The sequence below is a fragment of the Myotis yumanensis genome, unplaced genomic scaffold (assembly GCF_028538775.1).
Source record: "Myotis yumanensis isolate MYYU_CA2020_CCGP unplaced genomic scaffold, mMyoYum1.0.hap1 SCAF_5, whole genome shotgun sequence".
NCBI lineage: Eukaryota > Metazoa > Chordata > Mammalia > Chiroptera > Vespertilionidae > Myotis > Myotis yumanensis.
In genome coordinates this window covers 26,858,804-26,876,495 of record NW_027223756.1, presented here as the reverse complement: position 1 = coordinate 26,876,495, position 17,692 = coordinate 26,858,804, and the positions used below count along the sequence as shown (strand labels likewise).

General features: G+C 43.6%; 1 protein-coding gene across 5 annotated transcripts in view; it reads left to right on the top strand.

Annotated features, from left to right (window-relative positions):
* The window catches only part of ARHGAP26 (Rho GTPase activating protein 26), a 414,762-nt gene that overhangs the window by 105,937 nt on the left and 291,133 nt on the right, over positions 1-17,692 (top strand). For all 5 annotated transcript variants that reach the window (XM_070414706.1, XM_070414707.1, XM_070414705.1 and 2 more), the window contains exons 4-6: positions 3,383-3,454; positions 8,845-8,946; positions 15,014-15,124. In XM_070414706.1, the coding sequence (XP_070270807.1) occupies positions 3,383-3,454; positions 8,845-8,946; positions 15,014-15,124 (285 nt within the window). The remainder of the gene's footprint in view (positions 1-3,382; positions 3,455-8,844; positions 8,947-15,013; positions 15,125-17,692) is intronic.

Sequence of the window (17,692 nt, the reverse complement as noted above, 5' to 3'; positions counted from 1 at the left end):
GAGGGCTCTCTTTCTGGCTTGCAGATGGCAGCCTTCCTACTGTTTCCTCACAGGGCAGAGAAAGGGTGGGGATGCTCTCAGGTCTCTTCTTACAAGGGCACTAATCCCATCAGGGGTACTCCACCCTCAAGACCTAGTTAGCTTCCAAGAGATCCCATATTCAAGTGCTATCACATTGTGGGTATTAAAAGATAAACTAAAGCATATTAAATTTGTAAGAGCTTATGTGAGCCAAAAATCAATTCAAATTGGGTAGCACCAGCCTGGAAGTAGTGAGAGTGCTCTAGCTACAGGAGCCTGGGGAAAGAGTAATAAAGAAATGCGGAAGCAAAGCAAATAAATTATTTAATTGGCTATCGCTTAAATGGTTGCCTTATTTGGGAAAGCCTCTTTGTTTGCGATTACTTATTATTAGGTTTTGATTTCTTAACCTTGAGGTATTCACAGGCTTAGGTCTTGGGTTGCTGTTGTAGGCTACTAAGGCATTAGAGCCACGTTGGTCCAATGGCCCCTTGTTTAATTAATTTGCCAGGGTAAGAGCTTCAATACATGAATTGGGGTGAGGGTGGGGCAGGAGATGCAAGTTAGTCCTTCGCACCCACCAAGACATTATGTAGCCACATGTTTTCCATTTCAACCCTCATGATGACTCTGAGGTGGTGCCTGTATCATCCTTATTGTCCAGATGAAGGTGCTGTGGTTTAAAGAGGTTATACAACATGCCCAAGGTCACACAGTGGCATGGTCCAGATTCAAACCCAAGCGTGTGTTATACCAAAGAATGTGTTATGCCAAACAGAGCAGAAACCTCTCTCACCTTCTGCCCTGCAGAGAGACACTGTTTTCCTTGAGTGCTCATTGCTGGGCGCCTGAGCCAGAATCAGGTGGGGGTGGCAGCAGCAGCAGGGTTGCTGGTGGGTGGAGGCCGGGAAAGCTGTGTTTGTGCACGTGCTAGTGCCTGAGAAAGGGAAATGATTCTTGGGAGTCTGATTCTTGGCCGAGCCAGTATTTGGGGGTGGGTGGTGTGGTGAGCAAATCACGATAATACCCCGCAGATTGCTATGGCCTGCAGCAAGGGAACAATGACTGGATTATTGTACTTTTCAGCTTGCCTCTGCAATTTTATTATTAATGTCAGTGAGTCGAGTTTCTACTGTCTGCATCTGAGTCTCTGGCCATCTCAAGCCCCTTCCCTACCTCCTTGCCCTGTGACAGCTTCATCACCAATTCAGCTCAGCTTAGCAAAGCTGCACCTTCTTTGGAAAGCCTTCCCTAATGCCCTGAGATATTCGGCCATCCTTTGTATTCTCTTAGTATCTACTTCATGCCTCTAATTCTGCATTCAGCACAATTTCCTGATGATCGCTGCACGTGTCCCATCGTAAATACGAGTCCTTAAAGGGCAGAGAGTGGGCTACTGTGTCCCTGATATTTGTACAGTGTGTGGAACTGAGTGGAAATTACACAATCATAGAATCATAGACCCAGGCGAACCTTATTCCTCACCTCTGCAGTCCCTCATTTGACAGATTAGAAAGTTGAGGTCTTACGAAGGCTGATGGCAAGCAGTGGAAGGACCAGGGCAAGGACTTGGGCATCCTGAGTCCCAGGTGAGCGGCTACTGCTTTTCTATATTTAGCATTTACTTAGGGCTGGATTGTCAATCATGGATGCCCTTTGGAACAACTTGAGTTTAAAACATACTGATGCCTGGGATGAAGTATAGAGTTCTGATTTAATTGGTTTGGAGTGTGGCCTGGACATAGAAATAGTTAAAAGCTCCCCAGGTGAGCCTAACATGCGACTGAAGCTGAGAACCACTGACTTAGGGGCTCAGACACTGTTGTGGGCTTTGGGGACTGACACTTGATTTGTGGAAAACACTTAAACAGGTGAGCCAACTAAGTCACATCAAATAACAAAAATCAAACAAGTTAAATGACACTGCACAATCCCAGCACTGCTCTCTACTAAAATAAGTGGCCTCAACATTGAGAAAAAGGCAAATGGCAACGAATTTGGAGATCTGCCACCTTCTACCCCTCACTTTGTCCAGTTAGGTCTCTCTGTGTCCATGTGTGCTTCTGGCATGTCCTCTGTTGGTCGCATTGCAATGGATATGCATGTGATTTAGAAAAATAAAGCTTTGTTCCAATGAGATTCTTGAAATAATTAGTTGAGCAACGAATAAGCAGCGAATGACTTAAGAGGAAAGATTATGAAATATTGTACTGATTTACAAAAGACCATGGAATCTTAGAGCTGGAACAATCAAGCCCAATTATTTGTAGGCGAGGAAATTGGAGCCCAGAGAGGTTAAATGTTTTGTCCATGGTCATGTAGTTGGCAGCCAATCAAGAAATCATTCACTCATTCATGGAGTCATTGAAACATATTTGAGTGTTCCTTTGTTTTAGGATTCTTCTGTGTTTTGGGGATGGTGGTGGATAAGTGAGCATTTACATGAGGGTGTGTGCGTATATGCATGCGTGCGTTCTTGTGTGTGTGTGTGTGTGTGTGTGCATGTGCATGTGTTGTGTAGTGGTGAACAGAAAACTTTAGCTGGCTTTTGTCTTCTGAAGAAAACCCTTGGTGGGTTGTTGGGAAGTTTCTTTGGATTCTGTTGGTGGTCATGGAAAGCCTCCCTAAAGAGGTGACCTTGGGGCTGAAACTTGAATTGCACTATGTAATGAGTCGTCCTCACGGGGATTTGGGGACAGAGCATGTGAGTTAACAGCAAAATGCAAAGACCTAGAAGTGGGACAGGTTTGCTATTTGAGGTACCTTCCGGTGATGGTATAGTTGGAGTGCAGGACCTGAGGAGGTGAGGCTGTGAGATGAAATCGAGAGGCAGCCAGGTTAAATGTTTTGTCCATGGTCATGCTTGTTAACTACAAGCATCCTGATCATAGTCCAGTAGTGGTATAGGTCTACACCAAGTCCAGATGGCAGGGTTTCATGCCGCCAGATATCAGGTGCTCTATTTGTTTATAATCCAGACTCAGTGTTGATCTGCTTTAAATATATCTGCTTAAATATAATTTGGGTGAATAAGCATTTCCAAGATGTCACTGGAAGCTTGAAATTTAGATCCTACCTTGTCACTAGTTTCCCACCACCGTCAATTGGTTGCTTACATTTTTAGAGGTCCTAATTTTTCTTTCTAAACAATCAATTTTAATCCTGCCTGGGAATAATACCATGCTTTGAACTGATGACTAGACTTTGACTTGACATGCTGTCAGTTTCAAGTATTGTGAACAGTTTCCACATGCATGGTGTTGCTTACTCACATTTTAGGTGGAGACATGGGAGGCATTTTGTGCCAGAACTGCTCTGATTCTTTACTGATACTGCTCTTGCGTCTCCCCCACCCCACCAGATTGAGAATGCCAGTGACGTGCTCATCACGCCCTTGGAGAAGTTTCGGAAGGAGCAGATTGGGGCTGCCAAGGTGAGAAATTTCCAATTCTTCTTCTTGGATTTTAGGGCAGGAGGTCTGGAAAAACACACCTTCTTCAGAAAATCTTGGGCGGATAAGCCTGGAACCTAGTTCTTCACAAGTGTCTGAAGACAGTCTGTGTGCTCATCCCCAGAGCAGTCATTCTAGTATTTTGTTATCTAATCATCCTGCGCTAGTTCATAAATTGTCCAAAAGGTAGAAACCATGCCTCCTCTGTGTTAGTAGCTAGATACCTATGTGCTTGGACAACATAGGATTGATTATATTTATTGTGAGGTCCGGGGCTTGGAACCTAGAACATGGGTGACAGATTGGGCCCTGTGGTTGTGGCACGCTGTTCTTAGTTCACTTTGGCTGTGTGTGCAAGTGAGTTTTCTCGCTAGACCTTTACATTTTTAAAGAGAAACTGAAAAGTCAGAGTTTTATATGAAATAGCCTGGTTTCCAAAAAAAATGTTGGCAAATAATTAAAAATATATATTACACATTGTGCATGTCAAAAAGTGGGACTGCTACAGCCCAGAGGTCACCATTTGTTGTCACTGGCTTGGTGGGACTGTAGCCCAAACTTGGCTGATTCTATTGTGTTACTGAAAGACCGCAAAGGGAGTCTTGTTCATGTTTAAGAGGTGGATTCTCCCGGGTTTCTCGCCCTGTGAGAAATCACTAGAAGCCCTAGCTAGTTTGACCTTCAGTAGAGTGTTAGAGACCACCTGCAGGGAAGATGTTTTCATTGGAATCAATGAAAGTAGGAGGATTTTCCAGATTTTCTTCTTGCTTTTCCAAACTGTGTCCTTTAGCCGCAGTCCCTTGCGCCACCTGCAGGGTGTTTTGGGCAGCGTCACACTCTGACCTGTTTTATGGATTTGACTCAGTTGTGAAATGATCTTGAGAGGTGCCTGTAGGTGGGATATGGATAGCTGAAATGTAAGAAGTGGGGTCTTCTCCCTTTTCCCCCAACTCCCAAGTGCATCTGCTTTCTAAAAATGAATATATCAAGGCCTGAGATAATGCTCAGTTCAGTTATTCTTTGAAGGAGGAACCACGGCAAATATTTTTCTCCTAATTCTACAGCACTTTTCTACCAATTTTACAGTTTACATTTATGAAGAAATTGGAGATTATTGGTTTTTGTATTAGAGATTAAGGAATGCCTAATTTAAAGGGATGTCTGTGTCATTAGGATTTTGTCCAAGGCTTTGAGCAAACCCAGTGTTCCTGGGGAGTGTTCCTCCCCTGTCCTCACTGACGCAGGCCCAGTGAGCAACTTCTCTTTAGTGGCTTTGGGGCCTGTGCCTCCCACTCCTGAAGACACGTGGCAGCGGCTCCGGAGGCTCTGAAGAGCTTTGCGGCGGAGGCAGAGCGGACCTGTGCACTGAGTCATCTTTCCAATAGTCACTTCTCGCTCTGAGCACAGACGCCTCTCACTCTGGCCTCTCCTGTCGGCGATGGTTTGAAGGTTTATCAGTTAGCACGGGGGAGGAGCGGAAGCCTGTGTGGGGCTCCCTTTGGGTTAATAGCATTGATCAGAATGACAGGAGCAGGTACTTTTCCAGGTTGGGTGGTGGGGGCGGGGGCTATAATGGTGAGAAATATGAGAATTAAAAATTTAAGAAAAATGGTTGCTCACCAAAACACGTTTCTGCGCATACACATTCCATTCTTTCATTCCTGATGAAGAATAATGTGGTGATGTTGGGGATGATTGCTCATCGCTCCTCCTTTGTCATTTCTTTCTTTCAGTGTACCTGTTCCTCTCTACCCCTCCATACATTTCCGAGGTAGTGAGGAAAAACAAACCCTGTACTAGGTGATCTAGAGAGAAGGTTTAAGAACACTTAAGATCCAGCGAAGGCTGTTTAGTGGCTAAGTTTAAGTTTCTGAACTCTGCCTGTGTGATGTTAAAATTACCCTTCCTCCTCTTGTCCCCTCTGGTGCTGCTTCCGTTGCTGTAACAAGCTGTTGCTACTTGCAAGACATTGCAGTTAGAGTGTGGGGTGTGAAGGCTGCTAGGGAGGTGGTCTCCTGGGCTTTCTTGTGCCAGTGTGGCTTCTCGGGTAGGTGCCACCCTGCAGCTCGGTATGACCATGGCCCTACGACGTTTAGAGTCCTGAGTTTGGGGAAGCTTATTTTTCCTGCAGCCCTAGCTGTGCTCTCCAGTGAAAGTAGAATAGACATTGGTGAGCAGTGGTTAGGTGTGGACACTCGAGCTAGGTTGCTAGAGTCCAACTCTCTCATTCTGCCATTTGGATGTAAACTTGAGGAGGTTACTGCTCCATGCCCATCTCCTGAGCTATAAAGCAGGGATCACAATAGTACTTACCTCACAGTTATTACAAGGGAGAAATGTGGGAACTCATGTAAAGTGCTTAGAACAGTGTCTGTCATATAGTTATTGATGTTAGTTATTATATTCCATACACATAGTTGATTCATTAACAAAATGAGTGAGAGCCTGCTGTGTGCCTGGCCCTGCGCTATACACTGGCGTCTGGTAGAGAATAAGCACAGGTGTGGTTCTGTGCTCACGGTATAGCTGGAGAGAAAGACATCAGGCACAGAGATATAAGTAAAATGCAACCTCCAAGTGTGCTATGAAGGGTTACCATCCTGGGCCATGGGCCATGGAAAGCAGGTGGTGTTCCCCATAAGAAGGAGGTAGGTTTAGATGCTGGACCTCATCATTGCCATTGCCACCACGGCTACCACCGTCTTGGTCAGCATCATTGAGATTTACTACACACTTTGCATGTGCCTGGTACTCTGCTAAGCATTGTACATGGTTTATCTCATTTAGTCCTAACAATCCTATGAGGAGGTGGGTGTCCTTATCCTTATTTTATTAGTCAGTCTTTGAGCTGAACGAGGAACCTGAGGAATTAGCTCACGCAGTCACCCTCAGTGTACAGATAACATCTAGTATACCACGTCCTGCAGAGGGGCAGTGGTTTGTTTAGAGTAAATCCATACAGAGCTGGGACTGTCGGATCCTACTCTGTCCTTCATCCCCTTAGCCACCACCGTGGATGCCCTGGAAGATGAACACCGCCCTGTCCCCGAGTAACTGAGTAATACCACTCTCCCATCTTAAGAGCATTACGTAAATCTTAGTGTTAATTCCCCCAGAGGTCTTGTTGTGGCTTGGACAGCACTGCGTCTCTTTCTCTTTCGCTTTGGCTGTCCTCTTGAACATGGAATGTGGAGGCTCAAGTTGCCAGAAAGTCATGGGATTCCAGTGACTCATGTTCCCAGCCTTTTCTCACCTCTGGTTAGCTGCACTATCCTGGCACAGGGTTCTCCTGTCTGGGATGTCTGGCAGGGCTGGTGGAGTGGCTAAGTGAGCTTTAACTGGGACATGGAGCCGCAGCTCAGAGTCACTGGTTTCTATGAAGGAGAGGTTGCTTGAGTCAAGTGTCTTGCCTGCACCTCTCAAATTTGAAGGAGTAATGTCTCCTTGGGCTTTTCTTCATTTGCTTCTGCATGTTTCATTTTTCTTGTATGTAAATAGCCTTTTAAGCAAAACTCAGATTTGTAGAAATGGGTGCGCATCAGCTAAAATTGAATAGATGATCATTCTGCTCAATTTGTGAGGCCTAGAGGTTTGCTCTTCACCAGATAAATGGTGTCTGACATCACAGGAGCTTGTCGAGGCTTCAGGTGACGGCTTCTTGGTGACTTTTGTGCCACTTTGGCTGTGTTCTGTCCGGAGCACTTACTGCTCTCCTGCTCTAGAAGCCTCCACTTGGCCCCTCACGGTCTCAGCAGGTCTCAGCTGCCACCTCCCCTCCCCAGTGGGGCCTCTTCTGAGCACCCTACCTGCAGAATCTCTGTGCCTGAATCCTGTTTATTTCCTTCCTAGCACTGTGGCAGTCTATAATTATGCTGTTTACTTGTTCAGTGGCTGTGTTTCTTCTCCTGGACCATCCTCACCATGAGGGTAGGGACTGCTGCTGTCTTGTATTTCAGTGCCTAAAAGAGCCCAACACAGAGTGGTTTCGTGTTATATTTTTATTAAATGAATAGAGATGTTTCTGAGTTTTCTTATTTGGCTGCGAAAAATTTTCATCTGTTAGAGGCCTTGGAGTTGCAGAAAAATCCTCTGTGGGCTCCACATACTTAAAAGCAAGAACGATGCACGGAGTTAGTAAATTTGATCCTGGTTAGCAGGCCGGTGCCAACCTTCTCCCACCCATCCCCATTGGGATATAGAAGGAAGAGACGCCTGTGACAGTGTGTCTCAAGTGTGGTTGAGACGTGGGCTTTGGAGGCAGCTTGTCCTGGGCTCGAATCCCAGCTCTGTCACTCTCTGCAGGTTTTTACAAGTTAATGTCCCTGGGTCTAAGTTTTTCTCATCTGTAAATGGGAGATAAATATAGAACCTCACTGACTCAAGCATGTGGTGGGATTGCAGGGATTATTATGTGTATTATGATATTTACATTATTTTTCATTTTAAAAGCAATTAATATAGGACAATAAAAATATCCTAAATGGAGGGGCAAAAGCATGCATTATTCCATTGCCTTACCTCAAGTATTTTCATTTTGGAATCTTCCCATCTAATCTTTGTCTCTAGGTATATACACTCAATATAGGACGTACCAAGTTTATATCATGCTATTATTGCTTTTCATTCTGTGGTGAGAAATTTTCCATATTACAGCCTTGCCTTCCCAGTTGTATATGTAGGATGTTCTATACTTTAATTATCCCAAATCCTAACCTTGGGCAGTAATGTTACTGCCACTGTTGCCATCTCTCTCTCTCTCTCTCTCTCTCTCTCTCTCTCTCTCTCTCTCTCTTTCTCCTGTGATTAATGATGCTGCAATGGACACATTTGTGGAGATAATGCCTTCTTGGATTTGAGTTATTCTTCAGCATATAGACCTGATTGTGATATTATTGCGTCAAGGGATATTTGGTTCTTTATAATAAGTACTTTTTGAACACTATTAAAGCTGGATCTCTGTCAGTTTAGACTTGTCCCATTTAAGCTGTAAGCAGATCTTCTACTTTGAGATTATCTTCATAGGTAACTTCCCTCCTTCATCTGGCTTTGAACTCCTTGTGAGTTAGAAACTAGAAATTTCTATTTCACAATTAAAGTTCTTAGACCGTGGAGTCCTGGCTTTGTCTCTATGAAATACTGGTGTTTACCTTGTTTCTAGCACTGTGGCGGTGCCTCAATGATAGACACTCAAAGCTCTCAGGCTGTTGATAGGCGGTTGCTTGATTTAATGGGTATTACCTGAAGAGTCAGAGTGGGGTTGTCTGCCGTTGTTCTGTGTCTGAGGGAATAATGAAGCCATGAAGATGAGCAGAAAGGTTGACCCAGCTTGCTTTAGTTCATGCAACATTTTAATCTTTTTCTCTTTCTACCAGGAAGCCAAAAAGAAGTATGACAAGGAGACAGAGAAGTATTGTGGAATCTTAGAAAAACACTTGAATTTGTCTTCCAAAAAGAAAGAATCTCAGCTTCAGGAGGTAAGAAATTGTACTAGGACTAAATCTAAATAAACTGTTTAATTTTACATGGTGCTGGGATATGTACTGGTTACTCTTTGCCAGGAAGTCCTAGGTTTGGAAGAGACTGCAGGAACGAGGAGCTTGATCCAATGTCTGGATGGCCTTTCTATCATCCCACCCACACCACCCCCTTTGGTGGCTGTCCAGCCTGTCAGGGGCAGAGGAACATGCTGCTGGTCAAGATCACCCTCTTCCTTGTTGGGGAGCCCTAATAACTAGAATGTGCTTCTGCCTTGCAAACTGAAGTTTCTTTTCCTGTTTCTCTCCCCCTTGACCTTGATTCTATTACTAGTACGTCACCTTTGACTTTCTGCCTATGTCAGTGATTTGAAATGTTAGCATCTGAAATGCTTTGGTCCTTCTCCCATAATATTAACCCTTTGCACTCCGAACCATTCTGGACATTGGCTACCAGCTACTCGACGCTACTTTGCGGCGGAAACGTGCATTTACAGACCCTCGTATTATTTAGTATAATTTTGGAACCAAGTAACGTATTATAATGATATTGAACTTATATGAATTGGGTGACATCAAGGAATGTATATTTGCAAAAAAAACAATATTTTATTGTTTATAATTTTGTACAGTATGATAAGTTTTGTAACACTCCCCAATATGCATTGCAGGCTGATTAGTGCATGTTTGACAGTAATAAGTGGTTTGACGCCTGCCACCAGGTGTTTTCCTGTTAGAACACACAATGCAGTCCCGTTTTCTTTGTCCCACATCGGGAATATGTAGTTTATTGTTTAATCCGACACAAAACCCGCTGACATTTCTTGTATATATCTTAGTAATTTTACGATATTTTGATTTAATTTCTTGTGCCATTTCAAGATAAAACTTCAGGGAAACATGCATGTCTCAAAAAGTTGCGTTGAAATAACTCAATTCCCCGTAATCACTAATAAACTGCAATGTCCCCTGAGAGGGGACATCCGAGTGATATGCTAGAATTCCAATGTCCCCTGAGAGGGGACAGCGGAGTGCAAAGGGTTAATTTAAAAAATCTGTTTTTTTTTTTTTTTTTTAAAGCACGACTTTATTATCACTCGTATGGTTTGTGGTTTGGTAACCTTGTTTGAAAAAAGTCAATTCTCTGACCTGCCCCTAGTCTTTCTGGATTTGCATGGGGCCTTTTTAAAGAGTAGTTCACTTGGAAAGAAAAGCCAGTTTGCGGCCCTGGCACAGTGACCAGGTTTATTTTGTTCATGGAGGTTTACGTGGCCAGGGAGTTTGCATTTCTGGGAGACAGTCATAGTGAAACTCCAAATCTGGCTACACGAACGTCGTTTTATTTAACTCTTAACAATTTGCTGACCTTTCGCAAGTAACGTAAAGAGCAACTATGGTTTTCAAGCTAGCCCTCTGTCTTAAATTTCCTTTTTTTTTTTTAGTAAATAGCATGTCAGTACTTTTATGAAGTGAAAGTGCATATGAAGATTGTAGGGTCAAAAGTTGAAAGATGAAGACAACTCAGGAGACAGTGGAGTCTGATCCCCTCCCAACCAGGATTTGTTAGACATCCTCGGTTAGGGATGTGTGGTTCTCAGGACTCCTGGCTTGGGTATTTAAACCAATTGTTTGAATGACGATGAGAACTCAGCACCATCTCTAGCAACTAGTGTTTATAGTGGACTTTGCAGACCAGTTCTGGCCAAACAACCAACAGCAATTGAGTAATTGGTGCGAACTGTAAAAGCAAATGAATGAGGAGGTGATTCTTAAATAGCACCGCTACTTGGGTAAATCAGATGTGACAGAGAAAGCTAAAGAAATACTTATTTTCACTGCATGTTATATAAAGGCTATTCACAACTCCACGTGGGGATATGGGCACTAGACGATACCCCAGGATGTGATTTTATAGGATAAATATATAGTTCCACTTAGGTTCTGTCCTGGGACAAGTACTCATCTCTCTGAGCTGTAGTCCCTTTGTAAAATACTCATGAAATACCTATCCTGCCTACTTCATGTATGAGAAGACAAATTATAGCTGCTACACAAATATAGAGAATTATCCCTATGACTGACCTGTTTTTCATCCCCTATTCCCAAATTGAATGGTAATTTCTTTTTAATTTTTTTAAAAAAAGTGATTTTAGAGAAGGAAGGAGGAATGAGGTTGGGGGGTAGAGCTACATTGATCGATTGCCTCCCATATGCTCCCTGACTGGGGATTGAAACCTGCAACCTAGGTATGTGCCCTGACCTAGAATTGAACCTTCAACCTTCTGGTGCATGGGATGACGCTCCAACCAACTGAGTCACACTGGTCAGGGCTGGATGGAGCCTCTATAACAGAATACTATAGCCTGGGTGGCTTTTAAGCAACATAAATTTATTTCTCTCCGTTCGGGAGGTTGGGAAGTCCAAGTTTAAGGTGCTGGCAGATTTGGTGTCTGGTGAGGCCTGCTTCCTGGTGTACAGACAGCTGTCTTCCTGCTATGTCCTCACATGGTCCGAAGGGGTAAGGGAGTTCTCCAGGTCTCTTTAATAAGGGCAGTAATCCCATTCATGAGGACTTCACCCGCATGACGTAATCACCCCAAAAGCCCCACCTCCAGGTGCCATCACATTGGGATTAGGTATCACATATGAATTGATGGGGAAGGGCACCAGCACTCAGTCTGTAGCACAGGCTTTGCCAGTATATATCTCTGTGGATATTTTTTCATTATGCTCTTTGTTACAGTCCTTTGTGTTCTTGTCTGTTACTCATTCATACGTTCTGAGTACACTGAGGGCAAGGGGTGGGCTAAAGGTCTTTCTTGTGAGCCCTGGCCAGTGCAAATGTTGAATGCATATTCATGTGTCAGGTACTGTATTGAGCATTTCACATGGAATCTTTTCAACTCCTCATAGCCACCCTATGTGGTACAGATTTATTCCCATTATTTTACATATAAGAAAGCGGAGGCTCTGAGACGTTTACTAGTCTGCCCATAGCTGGTCAGTGAGGATTTGAACCCTGGCTCCCGACTGTGGAGCCCGTTCCTTTAACGCAGTAAGCTCTTCTGTGTCTCTCTCTGTCTTAGGAGAGAGGGATGGTGCTCTGCTGCCTACCTGCCATTGTCATTAACGTGTGCAAGCAACTAGGACTGGCCAGATGGAGGGACCTTGGTGGTCATCTGGTTGAGCCTCCTGAACTTAACTTTAAAGGAACTGAGTTTCTTGTAGAAGTCTAGTGGTTTGCTCAAGGTCTTCCAGCTATTTAGTGATACTTCATATTTATATAAAAATCAATTTTTAGGATCATTATTAAACACCTAATACACATTTAATGAAATCTATTTCCTTTGATTATCCAGAACTGTTCCCTGATTGCAGGGCTCTGAAACCAATACTTATTATAAATGCTAGCCCTGGTGGGTGAAATTATAGGGCAGCAATGTGGAATGACACTGCTGCCATCTAGTGGATGACTTTTTAAAAATCAGTGTATTCTTTAGCGGTTCAGAAGCTACTTCAAAGACAGTATTGTTTAATAGATGGTCATTGCACACTTCTGTGGAAAAAATCTATTCAGGCATTGGGTAAATTGTGGGGCTGAAATGAGTGACCTGCCTTCATGGAACTTACCTTCTAGGACAGTGATGGCGAACCTTTTGAGCTCGGCATGTCAGCATTTTGAAAACCCTAACTTAACTCTGGTGCCGTGTCACATATAGAAATTTTTTGATATTTGCAACCATAGTAAAACAAAGATTTATATTTTTGATATTTATTTTATATATTTAAATGCCATTTAACAAAGAAAAATCAACCAAAAAAATGAGTTTGCGTGTCACCTCTGACACGCGTGTCATAGGTTCGCCATCACTGTTCTAGGAGAATGTCTCTTTTCCAGGAAGCACAGAATAGTTTGGTGGGTCTCAGACAAATTGGTAGATTTAGTTTCTCAAGTTACAGGCAGGGAAACTGTCTTGAGTGGCTTGCTGGGTGGGTTGGAATCCTGGCTTACAATTCCATTGCAGGGGGAGCTAAGGATGTGGTGAATTCTATGGCCTAGATGAGTGGGGACATTGGCAGGAGACACATACCATTCCATATGGGATTTTTTCTCCCTTTTCCTTTGGAATCACATTCAGTTACGTGTCTGTTCTGAGAGCTGGGTCCTGATGGCCACATAGAGATCAATTCATTCATTCCTTAAGTGTCTGCTAAATGTTTTACTATGGGTGAGGCACCCCTCAGGGAACTGGGATAGAAAAGTAGAAAATGACACAAGGTCTTTGCTCTTACAATTTTATATTCCAGTAGTCAGTACACAAGGAAAGAGAGGAATAAATAATAATGTTACATAATAATAGGGAAATAAAGTGGGAGAGAAGATGGAGGCTCCCTGAGGTAACCCATCTAAAATAGTGTCATCAACAAAGGCTGCTCTGAAGAGGTAACACTTGAATGGAGACCAGAAGGATGAGAAGGCATGAGCTAAGGGAAAAGTTGGGGTAGTGGTCCATAATTGTGGAACCTGAATGACTGGGTCATGAAATAGAGTAGAGTAGGCTGGGACAGAATGAAAAATATGGAAGTGTTCTGTATTTAGTTATAAATGTACTAGAGGCCTGATGCACGAAATTCTTGCAAGAGTAGGCCTTCCTTCCCCTGGCTGCCGGCACCAGCTTCCCTCTGGCACCCTGGACCCAGGCTTTCCTCTGGCCGCTGGCAGGCACCTGGTACTCAGGCTTCCCTCGCAGCCCCTGCTTTGTCCAGAAGGTCATCCAGAAGGACGTCTGGAAGGTCGTCTGGAAGGACGTCCGGTCTAATTAGCATATTATGCTTTTATTATTATAGATATTTATTAGGTAATAATGCCAAAGGTATTTCTTATTATGCACTGTAGTTAAAAAAAAGGATATTTATCTGGGGGAAGAGCTTTTCAGGCAGAACGGACACCAAGTGCAAAAGTTGTGAGACAAGATGGAGACTTGGAGTGCTGGAGGGCAACAAGGAGCCCAGAGTGGCTGGAGCACAGTGAGGGTGGGTTGGGGTGGGAGGAGGTAAAGTGGGATGGGTGGGCAGGTCACACTGGGTCTTTCAGACCATGGTGGAGGCTAGAGGAAGGCATTGAAGGGGCTGTGAGAACATCTGATTTAGATTTTAGGGAAGGTATTCTGGATTGGAAGGGGAGGGAGAGATTGAGAATGAAAGCGGGGAGAGCAGTTAGGAGAGAAGCGTAGCTGCTGGAGATGATGTGGCTGGTTTAGGGTAGGAGCAGGGATGGAAATCCATCTATTCTGATGTCCCTGCTGATAATAACAGAACACTTCCTGGTTTTCAAATTGTTTTCATCCTTTAGCTCATTTTATCTTTGAAACAGCTCTGCTCAGAGCAAGGGCAGATATTTTCATTTCCACCCTCCAGGTGTGGGGAAGAGACCCAGAGAGGACCACGGACTTGAGCCCATCGCACCAGCTAGAAAAGAATGGCGCTGCAGCTCTGGTCCAGGCATTTGCTCTGCCAGCTCTTTGCCTGATGCTGGGCGCTGCTGTTTTTCTCAGAGGACTTTTCTTCTGGCTCCTTCATCCTGCCTGACTGCAGGAGGCACTTTGCCGATTGTCAGAATAACCCTTTTCTCAGTTGCAGTCTCAGTGGCTGAGAGGACATCAGGGCTGTGGGATAGTCAGGGAAGTCAGTGTAGGGAGGCCATACTGCCTAGTGGTTCAAAGACGATCAAGAGCCTTGGAGGCACATCAACCAGGACAGAAGTCCCAGCTCTGCCCCGTACTTCATTTTCCTCTTGTAAATTAGAGGTAAAGATAATATCTTCTTTTCAGGAATTTCATGAGTATTAAATAACTAGAATTAATGAGGTTTGAATAAGGTAACATATGTATAGTTATGGGCATAGTGCCTGGCACAAAGTTAAGTGCTCAGCTAACCATTATCATTATTCTTATTTCTGTTTGATTTGTTTTTAAAAACTATCTTCAGAGATTTTTCTGGCCTGCTTGTTGAATGTTCTCCTTGGGAGGTGACTTGATTTTTCTCTGAAATTCCATCCTATTTGTAGGCAGACAGTCAAGTGGACCTGGTCCGGCAGCATTTCTATGAAGTATCCCTGGAGTATGTCTTCAAGGTGCAGGAAGTCCAAGAGAGGAAGATGTTTGAGTTCGTGGAGCCTGTAAGTAGATGCTCTTCGTTGGTGGTGTTTCCATACTTTTATCCCCACCCCTTATTCCAGCTACTTAGGTGACAGACGATCTAAGCTGTTGATGAAGAGGTTGCCCAGCCCTGATGCTGGGCCTTCTGGTAAAGAACTGAGCTTTCTCAGTCTGGCCTCCTTGGGTTTTTCCTGTGGTCATTCCCGTACAACTCCAGGTACGGTGGTAGTGCATTCCTCTAGCCACCCTGGGTGGTCCTATCTGGTTTGCAGGTGGAATTAGTGACAATAAGGGAAGAGTGGAGTTTTCATCTTGCCAATCAATAATGATTACACTTTCCTCCTCCCTCCCCCTTCCTCTCTCCCTCAAATAATCCAAAGGTAGTAGTAACCCAGGAAATAGGAGAATGTACGGACTTTTCTCTTTTGCCTCCTGTGTTCAAAGCACCTCTTCATCCCACTGATACATTAAAAGATGCTTTATAATGTGATTTCTCACTCTATTTGTTATAACCAGAGTCCCTGGGTGCACCGTGATGGGATGTGTACTTGGGCAGTGTCTCCGTGGCCACGAAAGGTTGTAGTATGGGAACAAGTCTGTCTTTGGTTTAGGCCACCCCATTGTGGTTGTAGTTACATGCATGGAGCTGCCCCACCCCACCCTGGCACTGTTCAGAAGGCTTCATAGAAACACCAGAAGATCATAAGGGTCTCAACTCAAAACTCTTTCAGACCTTGCATTTTTCAGTCAAAATGCAGCTTCTGATTTAGACCCAAGCCTGGGATCTCTATCCACATAAGATTCTTAACGACCTAGAGTTAAGAAAGAGTGATTCTCTTAAGCAAATAAGAATAAAACGATAAGAAACTGAAAGAAAGTGACTATTTTTTTAGTAAAGAGTGTTTTGTACCCCGTGTCTAATTTATAAACTTTTGGGATGCTTTTTAGGCATGTAGACTTGCTGATAGTTTTTTCAAGGCTCCAGATGGCTTTGGGATTTGATGCTGACATCTTTTACTATACTGGAATTTTACTCTCGGCCACCTTGTCTGGCAAAGTTTTAAAAACCCTTAATTACTTTAGTCTTCTTATCTGAATATTGGAAACTTTAGAGCCAGCTTCCTATCTAGCAGTGGTCTCTGCCACAGTGGGTGTGCCAGGTGGGAGAAGCCACCTGGCGGAGAAAGCGAGCTTGTCGGTTTCCCTGCTTACGGCACAGAGGTGTGAAAGCCAGGCTTTCAATCAGTGGTTTACCGAAGACTGTTTCCTGTGGTTGGCAGGAATGAAAATGCTGTCTCAGAATTTGCCTTTGGCATTTTTATTTGCTTTTACTAGAATTTCTAGTGGGGAAAAAAAAACACAGTGTGATTCTAATCATCCTTATGTTATGTATAATATGCTGATTAATAATACTCCATAGTTGCCCAATTTGGATGAGTTGCATTTTAATAGGCCCATCCTACATTTTTTAACTGAGGTTTTTTGTTCACTTTGATCTCTCAGTAGGTATTCCTAGTGAATCAGATATTGTATCTTTTAGCTTTTGCTGGTTGACAAATAACCACAAAAACCTCATATAAGAATAGGCGTTTATTTTTTATATCTCTGTAGGGTTTATCCAGTCTTGGCTAGGCTCAGCTGGGTGAGTCTGCTGATTTAGGTGGGCTTTCCTCCTCTTCCTCCTCCTTCCCTCCTCCTTCTCCTTCTCTTCCTCCTTTTCCTGTTTGTTTGTCTCCCGCCTCCCCCAAGAAATCTACAAGGTTTTATCCTTCTATGTCCTGGCATTCTGTTGTAGTATATCAGTGTCTTGAGTCTTTTGAGAGGCAGTATAGCATCATCGTTAAGGGCTCTAAAGCCAGACTGCCTAGATTTAAATCCCAACTCAGCCATTTTCTAGCTGTGTTTTCTTGGGGGAAGTTATTTGTTCCTCTGAGCCTCAGTTCCCTCATCTGCAAAATGGGTAAATAATACCACCTTAACCATATAAAGATGTTATGAGGATTAACTGAGTTTGTCCATGTAAGATGCTTAGAACAGAGCTAACCTAATTAGCACCCAATTTTATTGTATAGTAGTTAATTAGCATCTAGTTAATATTTATTTTTATTTAAAAAAATATTTTTATTGATTTCAGAGAGGAAGGAAGAGGGAGAGAGAGATGGAAACATCAATGATGAGAATCATTGATCGGCTGCCTCCTGCATGCCCCCTACTGAAGATCGAGCCTGCAACCTGGGTATGTGCCCTTGACAGGAATCGAACCTGGGACCCTTCAATCCGCAGGCCGACGCTTTATCCACTGAGCCAAACCAGCTAGGGCAGTTAGTTCATTATTTTTTAGTAAATCGAAAAGCATTTATTTACTGATTACCATAGGAAATGCTGAAGACCCAGCAGCCGTGTCTGAAGAGCTCACAGCCTCACTGGGGAAGCAAGATGCATACAGAAGAGGAATAGCCAAGGCAGCAGGCAGTTTAGTGCCAGGTTGGACAGGATGGATGGTATAGAAGTGCCAGAACAATTGAAAGAGTAGAAAACCACTGTGGTTTGCAGATGCACCTGGAAACCTAATGAAAAAAATAATTCTG